Raw genomic sequence first — 22,437 nt, 5'->3', positions numbered from 1 at the left:
GAACTCCAGGCAGTATACAGGGCGCTAGTTCTAGCACGAGGCAGGCCTGTCCAGACCATCTGACAATGTGACCGCGGTAACCTACTTCAACCATCAGGGAGGCACGCAAAGTCGAGCAACCATGCAGGAAATGGCAAACATTCTGACTTTGACAATATTCATCCCAGGAGTCTACAACTGGGAAGCAGACTTCCTGAGTCATCAGGACATACATGCTGGAGAATGGGCTCTCCACCCGGGGGTATTCCAAATCCTAGTGGACAAGTGGGGACTACCAAATGTGGATCTCATGCCCTCACGGCACAATTACAAGGTCCCCAGATACGGGTCCAGGACAAGAGACCCTCAGCCGCCTTCGTGAATGCGCTGGCAGTAGGGTAGGATTTCAGGTTGGCGAACCTGCTTCCTCCATTCTCTTTTCTACCAAAAATTCTCAGAAAATTCAAGCAAGAGGGCGGCAGGGCACTTCTATAAGCTCTGTCTTGGCCCATTCGCTATTGGTTCACCGACCTGATGTGTGTCTCCATAGATACTCTGCTCACACCTCCTCTACGACCGAATCTGCTAGTGCAGGGTCCCTGCCTACATCCTTAGCTACCTTGTCTATCTTTGATGGCTTGGCTCTTGAGTCTTCCATCTTAAGAGCCAAAGGGTGTCAGGGGTTGGTTTTCTTGTGGACCTGGGGTGGATACAGGAGGGGACACAGAATCAGAACTGTAGAAAAACTTGGGTTGTTTAATGAATGGAATGGTAGGCATGAAAGAACCAAGTCCAGGGCAAAAGTGGAGATGGGTCAGAGTGACAATGCAATACACAATTAATGATTACGTACATAACAAACACTATGTTGGCAGAGATATAGATCAGAGACACTGAAAAAACTTTATTTCTATTTTATAGTTCCTTAAATGCAATATTATTTTTACTCATCTGAGTCTGCCTGAACATAAAGCATGCAAGAGGTCCCGAGTTCAAATCCCGGACGAGCCCCAATCTTGTTAAATAAAAATTCTTGGACCGTCCATTTGTGATAAAGAACATATAAGTTTTATTACAGCAATACCTCCACTATTCTGTGCAGAGATTTGTGGGGTGATCACAACTGAGAAACCAGTAAGAATTCTGGCAGTATACCAGGATACAAGGGGTTTTATACACATGGTTACATAAAACAACAGAATGGGTGTTAACATGTATATTACAATCAAGATATTTGATTGGTTGATGCATAGGAAAGGGTTGTGACAGTATACAATAATGCATGTAAAAGGGTTGAGTTTCTTAGTGAATAAGTAATTAATATCAGATGATGCATCTGTGATCTTTGACATCGTATGCCCTGGTCATCATGACATCTTAGATGAAATCTTCTCAAAAGGTTGGGGTTATTGGGGGGTGTGGCCTGACCATCAAGCTCAGTGGACGTGTTTTTCCATAGCTCCTCAAACACCCACAAAACACGGCCTGTTTCTACGGACCCCTGCTGCCTTTGAGGGTTCACTCACACCCGATGTTGGCCTGCGATATTGCTGACCCCTTGTCTGAACTCCAGGGGTGAATTTGAGCTCCGGGGGCCGTTGCGGCCTACCACACATCCGGAAGCACCGGCCTCGATTTTGGCGCCGAGGCGGCCGCGATCACCGCTGATCGCCACAGCCGGACACAGCTATGCCACCTGCAGCCTTCACACCTCGCCCAAACCCCCATTACCTGACGGAGATCCTGGGCCCTGCGGATACTCAGCACTGGAGGCTCCATTAAAAGGTTGGTGGCTGAGGGACGTGACCTGCTCATCCAAGCAGGCGTGCTTCCCCGGAGCCCCTGTAACCCCCTGGGATCCCTCATCTATACCGGGGTCTGCCACCCCTGTCTGGGTCCTCGGTGACTGCTCCTCTCACCTGCATGCTCTGGGCCAGATCCCCTGCAAATAGTGCCCTTCTAGCAACACTTCCGGTGTCGCGGCCTACCCGGCCACCTGAAGCCGCGGTCTTTCCTAGACGGCCGGAGCCATCCAGACGTCCAGAGCGGCTTTCCTGGTTGTAAAATCCCATCTCTGGAGCCTGGGCGGCTGGATTGGTGAGTCCCTGTACCCCTGTGTCTCCTATCCTGACATGCCCATTGCTTGCCCCAGATAGTGGCTGTAACAACAACCCAGCCATCTTGTTTTTCTGGAGTCTGGTAGTTACATAGGGGACTCTCCTCACTTGCTTGGTCACCTCCTCTATAGGGGTCGTTTGGCAGAAGACGGAGCCCAGTACCTGTGTGTTATACCATCCTTGCAAGCAGATAATATTCTAATAGATACTTACCAGAGTCAACTGTGTAGACGATGTGAAGATACCTATCTAAAGAATGTTGTCCCTTTCCGGGCAAAATGCTTTACCTACCCATGCAGTAATTTTCTGAGTCACTTCCCCCAAAACACTCCTCTGGTCCATTTCAAATTGGGATTTCTACTCATTTATCTGACTATGCCGTCAAAGAAAACAAGACAACAAAAATTTCCAGCACCAATCCGATTTCCTACTGCCCCTATATCTAAAGTCGGACAGATGCCTTCCCCAACATCTGGAGCGTCATCTATGTCCACTTCACAGGATTCGATTTCACCAGCTGACCTGGGACTAGACCTGGATGTTAATGCACCGCTAACCACACAGGCAATGTTTCAGGTTTCTGCAGCGTTTCGGTCTGATGTGTTAAAGGGTGTGGATACTTCTATACAATCTATCCGAACTGATATTCTGGAGCTAGGCGATCGCACAGACCATCTAGAGGTGAAGATGCAGGAATTGGTCTCATTTCATAACGAACGCCTCTCAGCCCATGCAGAACTCCAATCGGAGGTTTCATCTATGAGAGATAAAATGGCAGATATGGAAGATCGCTCACGAAGAAACAATCTGAAGATTCGTGGTATCCCAGATTCTGTATCTAACGCAGAGTTACCAGATTACGTTTCAAAGTTGTTTCTTAAATTGGTGCCCACGGCTACTCAACAAGACTTGTTAATTGATCTGGTACATCGTCTTCCCAAACCGAGATCAGGATCTGGAAATTACCCGCGAGACACTTTAATGCGTGTCCATTTCTTTCATTTCAAAGAGCAAATCTTGCGTGCTGCACGTCAAGCTGAAGGCACGGACACCCTAGGGGGTCTTCAAATCTTTCCTGATCTGTCTGCTGCTACTCTGTCCAAAAGGCGCTCTTTCCAGCCCATTACTACAGCTCTAAGAGATAATGACATCACTTATTGATGGGGGTTCCCCGTAAAGCTCCTGGTCAGCTACGAGGCTTCCTCATACGTAATCTCTACTGTGGAAGCTGGAATTAAGCTTCTGGCGGAATGGGACATCCCAGTGTCTACTTGAGTTTCTGGTCCCAGCGGTCAAGTATCTCAAGACTGGTCTAAAGCTACGTGAGAATACTACATACATACAGCTACTGTGTTAATTATGTTATATTCTTGTCAGTCCTGTTTCCTCGATAGGACCAGAGATATTAGATTTATATTTTACATGAGATAGTCATTTCTTATGTATGTTTTTCCTTGTGTTTTTTTTTTTGTCTGATTGCACCAAATTAGATAGCAATAATCTGTTTACTTGTATTTTTGTCAGTTTAAGGACCTTATTTACCATTAAGAAATTAGGGGAGGGAATCTTTAAGAGTTTTCCTCCTTCTTACTATTGCAAAAAGTCTTAATTTGAGCCTCCTTTCTAGTACATCTGTAGTTAAATAAGCACGTTTAGAGCATATTGATTATGTTATCCTGTGTAATTCAGATTCCGAAATTCTCATGTTATCACTGCTATTTTTGTTGTTTTGTGGGTTTAGCGACTCCACGTTTATATTGTTCACAAAGTGGATGAGTTTATGTTAGTTCGTTCTTGGAATTAGCTATAGTGCGTTTCAGACTTCTAGTAAGACTTGAATAGCTCTTACGTATCTTGCTTTGTTGAGTATATCATTTTTGCTATACTCCCATATCAATGTTGTCCACTTTCTTTATACTTTGTTACCAATATACTGCATGGGTGGCTTTTGTTTCAGGCCACGTTCCTCCATGTTCTTGGTTTTGCCGTTTTTTTTCCTATACGGCAAACATTTTAACCCTAATTTTTTGGGTTATCCCAGTTTCCCCTATGTGTTCCCCTTTTTATTATTTATAATGCTATATGTGTCTTTTTGTTTGTTTTTTTCTGGTTTAATTTGTATTTTGGGTACCATAGTTCATATTATTCTGTATTCGCTAGAACCTTGGGTATTTATGTCAAACCAACGTCTCTTATTTATGGATTATAGATTATGGTTCAATTTTTTTCTTTAAATGTTCACGGTCTAAACTCCCCTAACAAACGCAGGCTTGCTTTGTCCACCTTCCATAGACATAGAGCTAAAGTTGTAGCACTACAAGAGACTCGTTTTTCATCTTTGGCTCCACCGATTTTGAGAGACGCGAGATATAATGTTGCATATTATGCCAACGGTCCTCTCAAAAGGAATGGCGTAGCTGTGCTGTTCCATAATTCAGTGTCTTTCACTTTATCTAAAAAGGTAGAAGATAAGAACGGCCGGTATTTGATATTAATATGTCAACTAGATGGTAGAGAGGTTACACTAGTCTCTCTCTATGCCCCTAATACGCTTCAAATCCCGTTTCTTAGACGAGTGTTTGAGGAAGTCCACCAGATTAGACGTGGTCATACGATTATAATGGGTGATTTTAATTTAGTCCCTGATAGTCGGATAGATAAATCATTAGCTAATGTTTCCGGAATTAGCAGTGGCATTACCGATACATCAGCTCTTCTGCGGAAGTACTTGGCGGAATTTGATTTATATGACGTGTGGCGGGTTCATTCGCCCAATGTGAAAGACTATACGTTTTTCTCACATGTACTTATTCACGTATTGATCTGATTCTTTTAGACAAACATTCACTCTAACATACTCGCCAATCCAGTATCAAACCCATAATTTGGTCGGACCATGCTGTGGTAACGTGGACTTGGGATGGTCATATTACAAGTATTCCTCCTAGACCATGGCGTTTACCAGATCACTTATTATCTTCTCCGGAAGGTGTTAAACCATTAGCAGATGCCCTGGAATCTTATTTGGAAACTAACGACCCACCCTCAAAGCTGTCCTTAGAGGAGTAGCCATTCAAACAAGTTCTCGACTTAAGAGACAATATTTACTCAATCAATCTGAATTGGAATTACGTTTAGCTCAGGTTGAATCTCTAAATAGGGCACGTCCTTCCCGTATTCTTAAGAGAGAACTAGTGTCTATCCAAAATCAACTTCAGAAATTGTTTTTGGCTCGTATGAAATCATCTCTAATTAAACTTCAACAAAAGTTCTACAATTCAGGGAATAAGGCAGGCAAGTTCCTAGCTCGTAAATTGCGCAAACATCAGGCCAGAGATAGGATTGAATATTTAATTACACCTAATAATAAGAATCTACTTAACCCTGCTGATATTGCAAACGCCTTTGCTGAGTATTACGCAGGACTGTATAACCTCCATACTGACAGTACTATAACACAACCATCTGGCGCTTCTATTTCTGCTTTTCTACGAGACGTTACTTTTCCTCAGTTAGGAGAGGATGCTTTGGCAGTTTTAAATGCCCCTTGGACCGAACAAGAAACTTTGAGTGTAGTCAAAGCATTGCCTATGCGGAGGTCCCCTGGTCCGGATGGGTTTACCAATTCATTCTATAAACATTTTGCAAATTCGATCTCCCCCATACTTACTTCTTTATTTAATTTTGTTTCCGGTCAGGGCAACTTTCCAACAGAGATGTTGGAAGCTCAAATTATCACCTTACCTAAACCAGGTAAACCTTCTTCCTCCTGTCCGAATTTTCGCCCAATAGCCCTACTCAATTCAGACATCAAAATTTATGCCAAGATGGTAGCTTATCGGTTGGCCCCTTTTATTCCCCTTTTGATTCATCCGGACCAAGGGGGCTTCGTCAGCGGCAGACAAGCATCAGATAACACTCGCAGGGTCTTTGATTTAGCAGAGCTGATGTTGAGGCGAAGTAAGGACTTCATTCTCCTTTCCCTAGATGCCGAGAAGGCGTTTGATCGCCTTCAGTGGCTGTTTCTTTACGAATCACTAAGTCATTTTGGTTTTCAGGGTGCTATTTTGAAGTCTATCAAGGCACTCTACAGTAATCCCACAGCTAGAGTGTTCAGTAATGGCTTTCTGTCATCCCCATTTAACATTAGGAACGGTACAAGACAGGGGTGTCCTCTATCCCCACTTATGTACGTTTTAGCCATTAAACCATTAGCTTCAGCAATTAGAAATTCCCCTTTATTTCCTGGAGTGACAGTTGGTTCAACTTCACATAAATTATGTTTGTTCGCAGACGATATTCTTTTGTTTGTAACCAACCCTGTTGCTTCATTACCAACCCTTCATGAAATACTAGACAAATTTAGTGCAGCTTCCCTATACAAACTTAACACTACCAAGACTGAGGCCCTACCTTTTAACATATCTGATCTTGTTTTGTCACGTCTACAAGCCAAATACAGGTACGGTATAATTGGAAAGCGGATTATCTTCTTTATCTTGGTATTAACATACCCGAACAGACTAGATAACTTCGCTAAGATAAATTTTGATCCGACGATAAAACATATAGCCGAACTGTTACATAATTGGTTAGGTTTTGAGGTTTCCTGGCTGGGTCGTCTTGCGGCATTTAAAATGATGATTTTGCCAAAGTTAATGTATTTATTTCGCACCATTCCCTTTTCGGTTCCGAAACATTTCCTAATTAAGGCTCGTAAATTAATTGTGTCTTATATATGGAAAGGTAAAACACCACGGCTAGCTTACCAGCGTTTGACTAAACCTAAAATCCAGGGGGGGTTACAAATCCCAGACTTAGAGTTATATCAGTCAGCGTGTCTAGTTTCACAAATTAGTGACTGGTTTCTTCCCCATAGCACTAAACCTTGGGTTGACTTAGAAAGGGCATTATTGAAAGAGTATCCTTTAGTGGAGTTAATTTGGACACCCAAACAAATGCGCCCTTTATTGAATAATACCCCTAGAGCCATAATCGACTCTCTTAAAAGGTGGGACGACATGATACTTCAATCTAAATGTATCAAACTACCGGCTAAAACCTTATCTTTAGCCGCTATAGCACGCTTAATCCCAGATCTATCGGTGGCGATTTGGCGTTCATGTGGGATTGAAACCATCGCTGACATTTCGAGTTCTTCCTCTCTAATCCCGTTTTCTCAAATTCAATCCCAATTTCAGTTGCCTCCTGGAGAGCTTTTCTCCTATCTTCGAATTCAGCATTGGGTAGTTAATATAATAAAACTATGTGGTTCCTTGGAATTACCTTCGGCTGATATCTTGGCTAAATTAAAAAGAGGTAATTCTAAAGGTACTATTGGTTTTTGGTACTCCATGTGTCTCGAGGCTAGCCCTCCAGTTAAATCTAAGTCCCAAGAGCAATGGCAGTCTGATCTTCGGGAGGCCTATACAAATTGTCCAAATGTTATAATCATTTAGAATTACAGTATAAAATACTCCATAGGCTATATTTCACTCCAGCCAAATTACACGTAATATGGCCAACGCAATCAAAATACTGTGGGAGATGCAATATGAGTGTTGGAGACATATTTCATATTTTTTGGAGTTGCTCTCATATCCAGGCTTTCTGGAAAGATTCATTTGATTTGATTTCCAAGGTATTGAAAGTGAATATCCAGCCATCCCAGTCTTTGGCGCTACTACACGTTTACCCTTTAGGTATGCCCAAAACTGACTGTTATTTAGTGGGTCATGTTCTTATAGCAGCCAAGACAGCAATAGCACATTTATGGAAATCATCTACTCTTCCTTCTATTCATAAAATTATGCATAAGGTACAATTTGCATTTTTGATGGAAACTGTGGATGTCGCATACTCCAAGTCTGCTTTTTCGCCATTGAAGTTATGGTTTAAATGGCAGGAATTTGTAACTGTTGGTGAAGGTGTAGACCTTCTGCTTAGGGATACGCCTTCTGTATGAAAATATTTTGATTATTAGACTCTACTCTGAGTTAGGCATTTTGAATGTGATACAATTTATATGTATTGTATATTCATGTGAACTGTGGTACCTTCTCCTTTTCATTTCGGGTTTATATTTATTTTCTCCCTTTGTTTTATTTTATTTTTATGTTACTTATTTTATGTTACTTATTTGCAACTATTATAACTGTAAGTATTGTGTTTTTATTTGTATTTTACTACTGTATTTGTGTTTTTTTCTTGTTAAAAAATCAATAAAAATTTATTGAAAAAAAAAAAAAAAGTTGGGGTTATCTCTTCAAGCAAACATGAAAATAGGCTCAAATGTATCATGCCACAGTCTGACTGGCTTCCAACTTTACATATCACGTAGTCCAGAAAAGTAGTCACTTTTATGACTTGTTTTTCAATTATTTTTAAGTTTTTTTAACCCATATCCATCTGAATCACTGTAAAAGCTGAACACACATATATTAGCATAAAACCTTAATAATTTCTTTATTCAGGCAATACGGACTCCATTTCTATTTAACATCAACACTGGGAATCCTGAGGCTACCTGAAACCGGCAGGGAGCTAGGCAGAACCAAAGTCAACTGCGTAGAGGAGGTCAGATAAATGTGAACAGACTCTGCTGATACACGTTGCACTGGCAAAGTAAGGGAGCTGTGAACTCCCCTAAATCCCCAACAGCAGAGCTTGATTGGCCAGACAGAACAGCTGACCTTTAGGGGATTGGCCCAATGCAAGATGGCGGCGCCTATAGAAATGCTGCGCAACACTCCCATTCTTGTACGGCCTACCAACAATAAACCACCAGTCTCCATACTCCAGCAACACCACCGGAAGGCCCACACCAGAGCGCCCTAACGGGCAAAGACAGCGGACTTACCGGTAAGGAACCCTTGGTCGTGACAGAGGGATTACCAACTCTGTGATTCATGCGATGCTTGCGGGAAGAAAGCCTTCCTCTGCCCGCATCTATTACAGAATTTGGCATTACTTTTTTCTATGGTGTTCCCATAGAAAAGTTGATCCTAAGCTTTTTAGGCTTTCTCAAGTTCTGGCTTTTCTCCAGGCTGGATTAGACCTTGATCTCCACCTGGCCACATTGAGAATGCAGTTTTCTATGCTGTCAGTTTGGTTTCAGCATAGAATTGCTCCCTTGCCAGATGTTAGAATGTTTTTGCATCTGCAACCACCTTATGCTCCTCCGGTGGCACCATGGGATTTGTCTTTGGTTCTCAGGGTGCTTCAGGCTTCCCCCTTTGAACCTTTGAATACAGTGGGCCTCAAGTGGTTGACAGCGAAGACACTTTTTCTCCTCACTATCTCCTCAGCTTGCAGATTCTCTGATTGGCAGCACTTTTGGGTCGCCCCCCATATTTTATCTTCCAAAAGGATAAAGCTGACCTTCGTTCGCGGGCAAGCTATCTTCCAAAAGTGGTATCCTGTTTTCAAAGAAATTGTTGTACCGGCTTTCAAGTCTTTAGGCCTTTCTTCTGGTGAAGCTTCATTGGATGTGGTTCAAGCCCTTCAGATCTACGTGGATCGTACCAACTCCATCAGGAAATCAGATGTGCTTTTTGTTTTGTATGGCTTTCACAAATGTGGTTGGCCAGCTGACAAACAGACTCTGGCTCGGTGGCTGCGTATGACTATTTCTCAATGTTTAAATGCAGGCTGATCTTCCTGTTCCCAGCAGGGTGACAGCACATTCAACTCGGTATGTAGGACTTTCGTGGGCGGTTAGGCATGGTGCCTCGGCTGAACAGCTGTGCAAGGCAGCCACTTGGTCTTCCATCCAGACCTTTATCAAATTCTAATCATTTGATACTTTTGCCTCCCAGGATGCTTCCTTTGGGTGGCGGATCCGTCTGTTGGCTCAGGAGCGTCGCCACCCTTAATGGAACTGTTTTAGGACATCCCCAAGGTAGTTCCTTTGGACCCTATGGACACTGAAGAAGAAAATAAGAGTTATGGTAGACTTACCTTTGATAACTCTTTTTCTTCAAGGTCCATAGGGTCTACAGGGCTCCCTCCCTGACGCACCTAGCTTCAGTGGGATTTGATCCTTCTTGTCACTGATTCACTCTTTTTTGTATGAGTGTTTCTAGTGTAATGTGTACTTCCTTCTCCACTTTCATTCTCCTGTCAATGGGCTTGTTTACAAACTGAGGACCTGTGGCCGGAGGCGGGGTATATATGGGGGAGGACCCAGTGCATCCCGGGATCGGAAAGAGTTGACTGTTTGGTGCCGGGTTTTCTCCAAACCACATATCCCCCAAGGTAGTTTCTGTGGACCCTAAGGACCTCGAAGAAAGAGTAATCAAAGGTAAGTCTACCATAACCAATTATTTTTCATGGCATCCCACTAGCCTCAAATATCTTGGAGTTACCCTGTGTACTTACCCATCTAACCTTTTTGACGATAAATTAAAATGGTTACTCCTCACACTCCGCTCCAAACTCAGAAACTGGGAAACAAACGGCTCTCGTGGCTCGGTAGAATTAGTCTAGTTAAAATGAACATACTTCCCAGGGTTTTATATTTACTTCAAACTCTACCTATCCATATCCCCAAGTTTTGGTTCAGGTATTTATACAATGTTGTCAGGGATTTTGTATGGGAGAATAAGAGACCATGGTTTCAACACGCTATCCTTTTTAGACGCAGACATATGGGAGGGCTTCAATTGGCGCACTTCTCAGTTTACTATGATGCTGCTGTGTTGAGTAGGATAATGGTGTGGTCTCGGACGACTGACATTAAACAGTGGGTTCACCTAGAGAATGAATCTTTGCCCATGCATATCACACAGTACCCCTGGAGGTCCAAAGCCTCTGTTGTCCCTCATCCTATTGGACCCACCTTGGCTCGCTGAAACAATTGCGGAAAATATCCTGCATGTCCTCCAAATTGTACCCCATGACCCCTCTGTTTAATAATCCTGAATTTCCTCCAGGTGTCGCTAGCTCTGCTTTTTCTACATGGATGCAACATCGAGTTGAACGAGTTGGCCAATTGGTGAAAGAGGGGTGTGTGTCTTTCTTTTCTGTTCGGCAGGCTAAATGGGACCTTTCCCCTTCTGAGATTTGGAGATATTTAGAATTGATGCATTTTGGACAAAGAGGGGAACTATCCGTGACTTCTGTTAGACCATTGACTCCTTTTGATATGTGCCTAGCCCCTTCACGCCTGGCGTATTCTCTCTTGTGGGGCTATAAACTTATGATTGAACAAATGTACTCTGCTCCCCCTACATGGTAAAGATTGGGAACGTGACTTACAGCTTGATTTAGTAGATGATAATTGGAACAGAATCTTTCAGAATGTATTTGTTAGTTCTGTCAGTTATTCTGTGATTGATGTCACCTTACTCTAGCCAAGATGTTTCCTGGCCTGCCAGGTAGATGCTGGTGTAATGTAGAAGTTGGTTCCCCACTACATATTTGGTGGGACTGCAGGCTTGTACGCCCCTTTTGGGACCAAGTGATATTTATCTCTAAGTCAATAGTGGGCAAGGAAACTCCTTCTGACCCCTAATAACACGGCAAAATCTGTGATTTTGGTTAATTGGCGGTCTCCCCCCCCTTTTAAGGAATGGTTCACTTGAATAGACATGTACATGTCTAGGAAGGACCTCCCTGTGAGCACAGAGAGGTAACCAGGAGTTTACCTCTACTTGGCACCCATGGCTGGTATTCAAATCCTCAAGTTCATACCAAATGCTGCTGCTGTCTGAGTCCGGATATCTCTCCCCTGATGGGGCTTTTATAGATACTTCTGCTAAAGGCCGGCCTTCCCCAGTTAATCTCTATATTTGCACTCTCCACCTCCGCTCCCTTTTCGTCCCATCCCTTCCTTTTTTTGTGTTGGCTTTGCTTTTGTTGGATTTTTGTTTGTTTTCAAATTTTATTTTTTTCTTATTTTTATTGATTTTCTTGTTTGTGTTAACCCTGATAACTTCTGGATATTGTTGTTGTGTTCTATATGTATTTTTTATAATTAGTCTATGCTGTGTTTTCCCCAACATTTTGATGTACTATATTTGACTAATTTGTAATCTATTTTGAAGAAAAAAAAATAAACAGTACTGTGCAAATGTTTTAGGCAGGTGTGGAAAAATGCTACAAAGTAAGAATGCTTTCAAAAATAGAAGTGTTAATACTTTATTTTATCAATTAACAGAATGCAAAGTTAATGACCAGAAGATAAATCTAAATCAAATCAATATTTAGTGTGACCACCCTTTGCCTTTAAAATAGCATCAATTCTTCTAGGTACACTTGCACACAGTTTTTGAAGGAACGCTGCATGGAGGTTGTTCCAAATATCTTGGAGAACTAACCACAGATCTTCTGTGGATGTTGGCTTGTTCAAATCCTTCTGTCTCTTCATGTAATCCCAGACAGACTCGATGATGTTGAGATCATGACTCTGTGGGGGCCATATCATCACTTCCAGGACCCCTTGTTCTTCTTTACGCTGAAAATAGTTCTTAATGACATTGGGGTCGTTGTCCTGCTGCAGAATTATTTTGGAGCCAATCAGACGCCTCCCTGATGGTATTGCATGATGGATAAGTACCTGTCTGTATTTCTCAGCAGTCAAGACACCATTAATCCTGACCAAATCCCCTTAATTTACAACCAGTAGATATCTAAAACAGATTCTGGGATCCCACTTTGGGTTCCAAACCAAAGGTTGCTCGTCTCTGCTGTAGTGTTTAACGCAGGCTTTTGGGATAAGCAAAATGTTATCAGCACTCCATTTTCCAATGGCTCATATTGGATTCTTACTGGGATATAGCTGATAAAAAATAAACATGGTCATAATGAGTGTATTGGTTAACTGTAGGTATAAAAAAAACTAATGTCCTTTAAAAATGTCATACAATAGTTTACTGTATAAAAAAGGGTATAGAATATTGGTACTCCCTCCTATGAATTTATAGAATCACCACAATAGGCATGAAAATACACACAGCAGAAAAGTCAATCTCCAGTGATTTCCTTTAGCTCCTTGTGTCCAAATTATTTTATAGGACAAACCTAAATTTCCTCTCGTATTTTCGTATCTACAGTAATAGAAGACATGCATATAGCATAGTAAAATCAAAGACATTCTTGTGTTAAAGGAAATGTAGATAGAAGTAAACATATGTCCATTTGTAGAAAATAAAAGGTTGAATTATAGTTAGGAAAGGTACCGTATCTTTTCATATTTATTTATCTATAAAATATTAATTTGGTTATCTTATCTTTGATTATTATCATCTGTTAAAGTGTTAAGACTTATACAAACTCTTTAAGTGTGCATACCTGATCTGAAAATTTTATCAAGTGCTCAACTCAACTTGGTCCATAGTAGTGGAACATCATGTTGTGAATGGGAAAGGTCATGTTAAGGTGTATCCTTTTGGGTCACAGGAGTTTGGAATATTGTATGATGCTATTTCTGTAACATAATGAAATGCTATGATACTGTAAGATTAAATTGACACTTTCAATATGAGATGTTTACTTTTATTGTATAATACTGTCCTATAAAAGTGGCTTGCAGATGTCCCCTCTCTCCCGCCCTAGGTAGTAGCATTCTTTTGGAGAAGCCCGTAGAGGAGACACAGCTTAATACTTTAGTGACAGGGGCAGGACTCTCACATCATTAGGCCCTGCCCCTGTCACAGCAAAATGTTGAGGGTCTGTGGTGAGGTGGTGGAGCAAAAATGACGTGCTTTGCGACTTTTTAGCCCCATTCCTTCCTACGGATCCGCTTTTGCTGGCAATTATCTCCCCATCCTGCCCACCTCACGAGGTAGTGGGCCGGATGCGGGAGATCCAGTCACTCTTTCAGGGGTAGGGAGGGAGGATCCCCGAAAAATCTTTAGACTTCCGCAGCTTATGAGAGACTAGGCAAGTATGGGTACGAGGGGTCCCTTCAAAATGTTCTAGTTATGACCAAGAATAATAGATAAAAAAAATGTAAACAAAGCACACAACTTTAAAAATTAATACATTTAATATTGGCCCAAAACATTGATCAAAACTTCTATTATACCACATAGTAAAATAAGAGTACATTCTGACATTTTGTGGATTGAATTATCATATACATAATGGTACATAACTTATGCTTGCCATACACTAGTACGACCAGCATAAGATAAGATTCATCTTACGATTTCACTTGAACCTCCCCAGCAGCTCCCTGGCAGTCCCGACCACACGATTTACACACGTTGTACATACGATCTCACGATACGATCGATCTGCAGTTTAGGAGGGAAGGTCATTGAAGAACACACACTTCTTCAAAATGTCACTGAAATGACGCCGGTCGGACACCTGATGCATCGCATGCACAAATACACGGCACGATCTGCATACAATTACGATAATGATGGGCTGCACATCTGATAGTACAATACGTTTTAAGAGCAGTGGGAGAACGCATCGGATCGTATCCTACCTAAAAAATACACAATTCATCGTACGACACGTCGAATATCAGGCAATCGGCCTGAAATCGCACTAGTGTATGGCCAGCATAAGGCTACATATTCGCCCCCTCTCCTAAAACAATATATATATTCCGATGCTAAGAAATGTGAGAAATTGGTACAATGAAATGGTTATGATCCCTCTCAAGTGATCAGGGTTATGGTCCCTGTGAAGCTAAAGAAAGGTAATGTAAACAATAAAAAAAAAATTATTATGGTTTGAGATATAAATACAGTGTTTTATTTTTAATATTATATGTATATTGTATAGTGTGTTTGTCAGCAGATCAGCAGTTTATTTTGATGCATATGAAGGAAGAAATGATTTTCTATTTATTTAATTTTTACACTAAAGGAACATATTGTCATCAAAGAGAAGTGGAAGCAATAACTGAAGGTGATGAGGACAATGAAGGATGCTGCTGCTTTCAAGCTGGTCATTTGCCACATATCCTGTCATGTAATGCAGCTTTCAACCTGAGATGGCTGACTTGGGAGGTAGCAAGAACCCAATATATACTTGAAGGATACAGTGTAATATATAGTAATGCTGAAAGTCTTTTGCAGGTATTTGATCTGCGAAAAATTCTCATCAAATATTATGTAAAGGTACAGTATGAGCTTTTCATCTAATTTGTAATTTGTGTTACAAAAACAATTAAGTTATATTATTATTATAATATTGTGTAAATTCCTAAATGCATGATGAGACTGGACTGCAGTGATTTACTTTATCTTGTTTTTCTTTTTGTACATCAATAATTTTTTATTGAGTGAATGCAAAAAATTATAGGGATACAGAAAAACTAAAACAGGAATAACATGGGGGGTAGGGGAAGGAAACAAATAAGGGTGGGGGTAACAGGACATCTATAGACATCAAACAAATAGTACATCTGTTAATACATAAGAAATTAGGAAATTAAACATCTGAATCTCCCTAGGGAGGTTCGTTTAGGTTAAAAGGGGGAGACGGACACAGTGAAATTGGTTGTGCAGGGGGTGTACCCTTACCATCTGTGACCTATAAATGCCATGGATACCACTTCAATGGGTAAATAGGATGCCATAGAATAAGCAGCTTCTCTCATCTCCATTTCAAAATGGAATTGTGTTTTTGTTATAACTTTAGCAAATGGAGGAGGGGGGAGAGACTTCCAATGTTGGGCAATAGTAGCCCTAGCAGATATTAAAATCTGAGCGAGGACATAACGTGCAGATTTGGGAACAGTGGGACTGATTCAGACCCGGTCGCAAGCGCTGAGCGCTCGCAACCAGGTCGATGGTGGCCCACAGCAAATGCGCACGACGGAGCCAGCTCCGTCGTGCGCATGCGCGAGACCTGGCTAGCGACGGGCACTCCGTCACTCCAGGTCTCGCACCGAAGGGGGCGAGCTGTTGATGATGAGTGACAGCTTGCTCCGTTTGGTGGGCAGGCTGGGGGGGGTGGCTGTCCAAAAGGAGACGTTCCCATGAGAACGCCAGCCATTTGGGGGCGGCCCCACTGACATCAAGTGATGTCAGTGGAGAGCTTCCGGCTCTGATAAAGCCGAAAGCTCTCTGGGGCTTGCGATGAACGAGACCCTACCACAAGGGTCTCGTCGCAAGCCCGATGGTCGCGATGGTCTTGACCATCGCGACCATCATCATGGCCACTCGCTATAGCTGTGGGTGGTCACCCACAACTATGCGAGCAGCCAAGAGGCCGCTCCAAAAAAAAAAAAAAAGCCCGGCCCTGATTCAGAGCGAGCGCTCTGTCAGAGCGAGCGGCTCTGAATCAGGCCCTGTGACAGTTTACCAGTGTAAAAGGGCTAGGAAAGGGTCTAGAGGTAGGATGAGACCTAGGACTTCTTTTATACAAGTAAATACTTCCATCCAGAGAGGAAGTAAGGCAGGGCATTCCCAGTAAATTTTTTAAATAGTACCAACAGAATGGCAAAGGCGACAACATAGTTTAGATACTGTAGGCCATATCTTATCTTGTCTAGATAATCTATTTAAAACTTGGTCCAGTGACGTCTGAAACGTAGTGGGACCAGTATTCATCTGGACAACCCAATGTGTAAGTTGGAGATAGTAGAACCAGGCTGAAGGACCTAATTTAAATTTAACACAAAGGTCAGATTACAATCCCATACTTTTAATGTATCGAGGGTAGCTTTAGGGAATAATGGAAATTGTGGGCGAAGCCGTTGGGGTATCCAAAAGAGATCAGGCAGAGAGAAACCCTGAAGAAGGGCACATTCCACGTCCACCCAAGGTTTAGAGTGAGGGGGAGGAACCAATCACATAGTTGGGAAAGTAGGGCTGCTTCATGGTACCGGATAGATCAGGGAGAGTGTGGTTTAAAATGAATCGTATGGCTATAAGCCATTCTAGGAGCTTTACGTTTCCACACATAAGAGAGCATCAACAGCCGCATCTGGTGTAGTAATTTACGAGGGATTGCATATAGAATAGCATGGAATAAATACATCAGTTTCGGCAATAACATCATCTTAAATGCGGCCCAACCAGGAGACCTTGTGATTCATCCAAGCAGTAGCTAGATATGTCAATTGAATCAATAATGGGACATAGTTTACATTGTGAACATTTTGAATAGTAGAAGGGATAGAAATTCCTAGGTAAAATAGGTAAGCGTCTTTTGAAATAAAAGGAAAGCGCTCTTTCAGGGGTTGGAGGGTTAAAGGGGGGATATTAATGGGCAGGGCTTCAGTTTCAGTAGTATTTAGTTTATAATAAGAAGCAGCATTATAGCTGTTTAAAATATTATGGAGGGAAATCAATGAGGTCTTCGGATCAGTCACAAATAATAAAACATCATCTGCGAAGAGGCACAGTTTGTGGGAAGTGTACCGGACTGAAAACCCAGGAAATCAGAAGATAAACTAATCTTTTGAGCAAGAAGTACCTGTGACTAACACAAATATTAACGGGGAAAGGGGGCACCCCTGTCTAGTACCATTAGAAGTCGGGAAAGGAGAGGAATGGAAACCTTTGCTGAAAATTTGGGCTGAAGGGCCAGTATAAAGAGCGTTAATAGATCGGAGAATGTCACCCTGGAGTCCAAAGTTATAAAACACCTGGCGCATATAATCCCAATCCCAATGGAGTCTATCAAAAGTTTATTCAGCGTCAAGAGAGAGAAGAAGAAATTGTGATTTATTCAACTAAATCTAAAACTCTTCGGGTATTATCAGGAGCCTGATATCCACGATCAAAGCCCACCTGGTCAGGGTGTACCAATATGGGGGATTAGTAGTTTCAGGCAATTAGCAATTAGGTTAGCGTATATATTTTAATGTCTGTATTAAGAAGTGCTAGCATTTTTACATTCAGAGGGGTCCTTACCAGGCTTCGGGATAGTCACAATTTGTGTTTCCACCATTTCAGATGGAAAAGAGCCAGTATTGGAAGCCTCTTATTATAGCTGTAAAAGAATTGGGGAGAGGACCTCACTAAATGTAGAGTAAAAAGGCCAGAGGCTTTACCTTTAGGGAGTTGTTGGATTACCAACAGTACCTCCTCTAGAGACCAAGGGGAGTTCAAGGACGCCAGGCTATCTGCATCTAGAGAAGGAAGAGACAATCTAAAAAGGAAGAAATAATGTCAGGGGAAGGCTGGGGAGTGGAAGGGAGATTATATAATTTTGCATAATAATTTGAGAACAAGTTAGCAATGTCGAGGGGAATCAGACATTTTGAACCAGAGGGAGTGAGAAGGTATTTGATTCTATTACGGGCTTGACGACCATGAAGTTTGCCTGCTAGAAGACGGGAAGCTTAATTTCTAGCAGCATAAAATTTATGACTGATGGCGAGCAAGAGTGCATACAAAGCATAAACAATTTCTGAAGCTGTTGTCACACCTCCTGAAGCTGTTTATGTAATGCTCTGGTAGGATGGGTTTGATTCTGGGACTCCAAAGAGCGCAGAGTAGATTCCAAGTCTCTCTGCGTTTTCCGGGAACATACTTTAAGATGAGCACCCTTCTGAATGTAAGTGCTGCGGAGTACCGCCTTTAAGGCACACCAATAAGTGAAAATGGAAGTATCAAAAGGGGAATTAGTCTGCGTATATAGTTTGAGAGAATCAGTAAGAGCCTTTAGAATCTCAGGATCATTCAGGTGATAATCAGGGAACTCCAAGGGCGTGTAGGGGGAAAATGACGGCCAGTATCCCAATTCCATAACATAGGGGCATGGTCAGACAAGGTTATAAGGAGAATTTTAATCTTTTTAGTAAACTGAAGGGTTCTTTTATCTAGGATAATGAGGTCAGTTCTAGAATAGCATTTATGAACTGAAGAGAAAAAGGTATACTCTCGCATCCGGAAAAATGGTGTGTCAGGTGTCATACAGATCAAACTCTGCCAATAATATCTTAAAGGCAAGTGAAGGGCCTAGTTCACGAGGAGAAAAAGGGTGGCCACGGGGGGAGGATCTATCTAGTTTGGGATCAAGGACCAAATTAAAATCACCCATCAATATAAGTACTCCCTGGCGGACCTTAGAAATTTCTTCAAAAGTTTCTCGAAGAAAAGGGACTTGGCTGGAATTAGGAGCATATAAAGAGACCATGGTAACTGGAACTTCCACAACAATACCAGTGAGAATAAGAAATCTTCCATTTTTATGCTCAATTTTCCGATGTAATACAAATGAGTTATTTGCATGGACCAAAATGGCAACACCATTACGTTTGGATGGACCATTAGCAGTATAGCACAAGGGGTAAATATAGAAGGTGCCGAAGAGGAAAAGTGTGTTTCTGGCAGGACCACAATGTTAGCTTTATGTTGATGGAAAATCGACTGGATTAACCGTCGGTTATGCGGGGAATTGAGCCCCTTGACAGTTAGGGAAAAACCCTTGACCATTGGGCATGATAAAACTGGAAATGGAAAAAAAGGATGTAATAGATATACCTGTTACATAAAATAAGGGAAAGGGAGACAAAGACCCAGACAGAGAAAATGAAACACAGGAAAAATCAAAGAAACCAAAAGGTCCAGTATACCTGGCCACAGTAGTTGCCGTGAGGGAAATGTATGGCAAAATGGTTAACATGTCGGGGTGGGCTGTTCCATTCCCCACCCATGAGACCTTTTATAAAATACAAACGAAAGAGTCAAATATTAACATACTATAATGACTAAGAATCTCAACCTAACTTTTAACATCACAGCATTAAATAGCATATTTTCCCGCCAAACCTATTTGGAGAAATAAACGCCATACATATTATAACAAAAATAAGGGAAGGGGGGGGGGGAAATGAGAATAAAATAATAAAACCACTTAATCTACATCTTAAAACAGGCTAGAGCAATAGGAGTCCAAAAACTGAAAATACTTGCGGCTGAGGAGCTCATTATGCAGTGTCTTAGGGCAGAACACCTGAATAGGGCTGTAAGAGAAGTCAGTACTCCTAATAAAGAGTCTGATCGTCAGTAGGTAATGTCACTGTAATAAGGTAACAACAGCGACCCTGTTCAGAGTAGCTCCCATCTCAGCCAGCAAAAGTCCAGAATTTTTTGAGAAATCCAGGGAGGATAATCTGGAGTATCTTCATCCCCCCTGGGACCAATCCGACTTTAGAGACAGGAATATTCCACTCTGACGGCAGTTTACAACCAGCGTCTATGGACGATATGACAAATGTAGAGCCATCCTTCCGCACCAAAAGCTTTACCTCTGAGCGCTTTTTTGATTGGAAGTTTATATAGAGAGATCTGGGAACAGCTGGAGATTATTTAAAACATCCGTGTCTTCCACTAAACGTGCAGCTAAATGTGCAGCTATAAGGATATCCTCCTTAATGTGAAAGAAATGGAGGCGCAGAAGGACGTCTCGGGGCAAACTTCCAGGAGCTGAGCAGGGTTTAGGGAGGCAATGGATGCGATCAATCACCAGGTCTCGGACATCCACAGAAGGTAAAAGAGGGTCAGAGCAAAGTCCTGGAGGTCATCATTAGACACGGATTCTGGAACAACCCTGTTCTTGACATTATTTCTCCTGGTTCTATCTTCCAAGTCAGCAAGTTTGTACTTAACAGCCGCTAGCTCCGTTAAAACCGAACTGTGAGAGGTAAAAAGGTCGTTGTGAGAGGACACTAACTCTTACATTGTATTCTCCATATTGTTAGTGCGGTGCCAATACTCGTCACACCACCAGAAAGTTGTTTAAAGGAAGCTTGAAAGTCAGCAGTGAGATCCGTCCGAAACACCTGAAACATCTGATGAAGTGTGCGGACTGTGAGCGGAGCATCAGCAGAAAAGTCCAAGCTTGTTGCTGGGTGAAGAGGTGGTCATGGAGGTGGACGTCACTGACAGCTTTTCGGAAGACACTGGATCAGGCTTTATTTGTGATATAAATTTAATAGGAGGTGCAAGGGTAGAGAGTTTGCCTTGTTTGACAGGCATGGTGGTTTCTGGGGGGGTTGAAGACACAGGCAGTAGTAGAAAGACAAGTAGTTTTAGAAGAGCTGTATCAGAGAGGTACTGTATGAACTGCAGAGGCCTGATGAGTGTGGGCAGAAAAACATCACTGGAACAGCATTGAGATGGGAGGTATTAGAACCTTGCAGGAGGATGGAAATGTAAGTCAGACAATCAGTCACCAAACTGAACACATGGGTAGGCAGGATATTTGGGAGCCATGTAGCAAGATGGCATGTAGCATGTTATAGGTGGAGATGAAAGCTTATTAAACAGCACCCAAACACACTATAAGTAGCAAACTGAGTCCCAAAATGGCAGCCCATTATGATCCCTAGGGAGGAATAAATCTGACCTGATAGGAGGCACAACTGAGAGGAAGGGCCCGGGTCCTGCCAAGGAAGCAGGAGTGACTGATGTATACACCCGCGGTTGAGATGTCACGCGGCCTTTATCCTGTTTTTCAGAGTTTTAATTACTTATTATAAATTAGTATCAATAACAAATAATTACTTTATGCAAAATTATGATATCACAATTCCCAGATCACTTGATATTGGATTATAAGTATTAGAAGTCACTGGATATATGTAAACTCACAATTCATAGGTAAGCTGTGGCACTTAATGTTCAACTGTAAGAAAACAAAAAGTGCCCAGCGCTCCACCCCACCAGTTCACTCAAAGAATTGTAATAATATAAATATAGAAAAATATCCCACACAAGTTATAGTCAGTTAATGCTCATCTGTCACTAAGAATTTTACAGAAAAGTTACAACAGTGCCATCTGTTAAATAAATAAATACAAACAAAATAAGAAACAAAATTGATGTCAAGTGTTATGCCGGCCATACGATCTCGTAACGTTCAGATGTCTTGTATGATTTCACTTGAGATACTTCCCTTGAAACTCTATTGTCAAATGGTATACACGATTGTACATACGAGCATACGATACCGATATGCATATGTAGCACATCGTACACGATAGGTCGAAATCTCACCACTTTTCCATAAGGTCTACGATGCAGAATTATGACAGCGCATAGTCAGCATAATCGTTCAAATTCTGCACATGATGTTCATGATTGGTCGATACGACTGATCTGAATCGCCCATTTTGTGCAAAAAATCTAGTAGATTTTAGATTAAGTTACTGCAGGACAAGAGAATTTAGAAAATGAGTTAGGGCATTCTACAAAGTAGGTAAACTAATTAGTTATAGTTACGCCTCTGAGTTCTTGTTAATATTGTGCCGCTACTGGCGACTTCTGTTAGTCTTTGGATGTTTTTCCTATTGACAGATGACAGATGGTCCAGTTACATTATTGTGAGTAGCCATTTTGTTAAAACCTGTGTTTTAGAACAAAGGCCCAGTTTAATCAACAAGTGATATTCTTGTTATTACTCGTTACTAATCTTAAATGCT

The 22,437-nt window shown here is 41.8% G+C and overlaps 1 protein-coding gene across 1 annotated transcript in view; it reads left to right on the top strand.

The window, feature by feature from the left end:
* Window positions 1–22,437, top strand: part of PCNX2 (pecanex 2) — a 449,190-nt gene that overhangs the window by 321,584 nt on the left and 105,169 nt on the right. Inside the window, exon 26 of the mRNA XM_088448947.1 lies at window positions 14,922–15,175. Coding sequence (XP_088305073.1) covers window positions 14,922–15,175 — 254 coding nt within the window. The remainder of the gene's footprint in view (window positions 1–14,921; window positions 15,176–22,437) is intronic.

Source organism: Taudactylus pleione, unplaced genomic scaffold (assembly GCF_031769625.1).
Source record: "Taudactylus pleione unplaced genomic scaffold, aTauple2 ptg000473l, whole genome shotgun sequence".
NCBI lineage: Eukaryota > Metazoa > Chordata > Amphibia > Anura > Myobatrachidae > Taudactylus > Taudactylus pleione.
The sequence above is the reverse complement of the archived record's forward strand: the minus strand, read 5'-3'. Positions and strand labels throughout refer to the sequence as shown.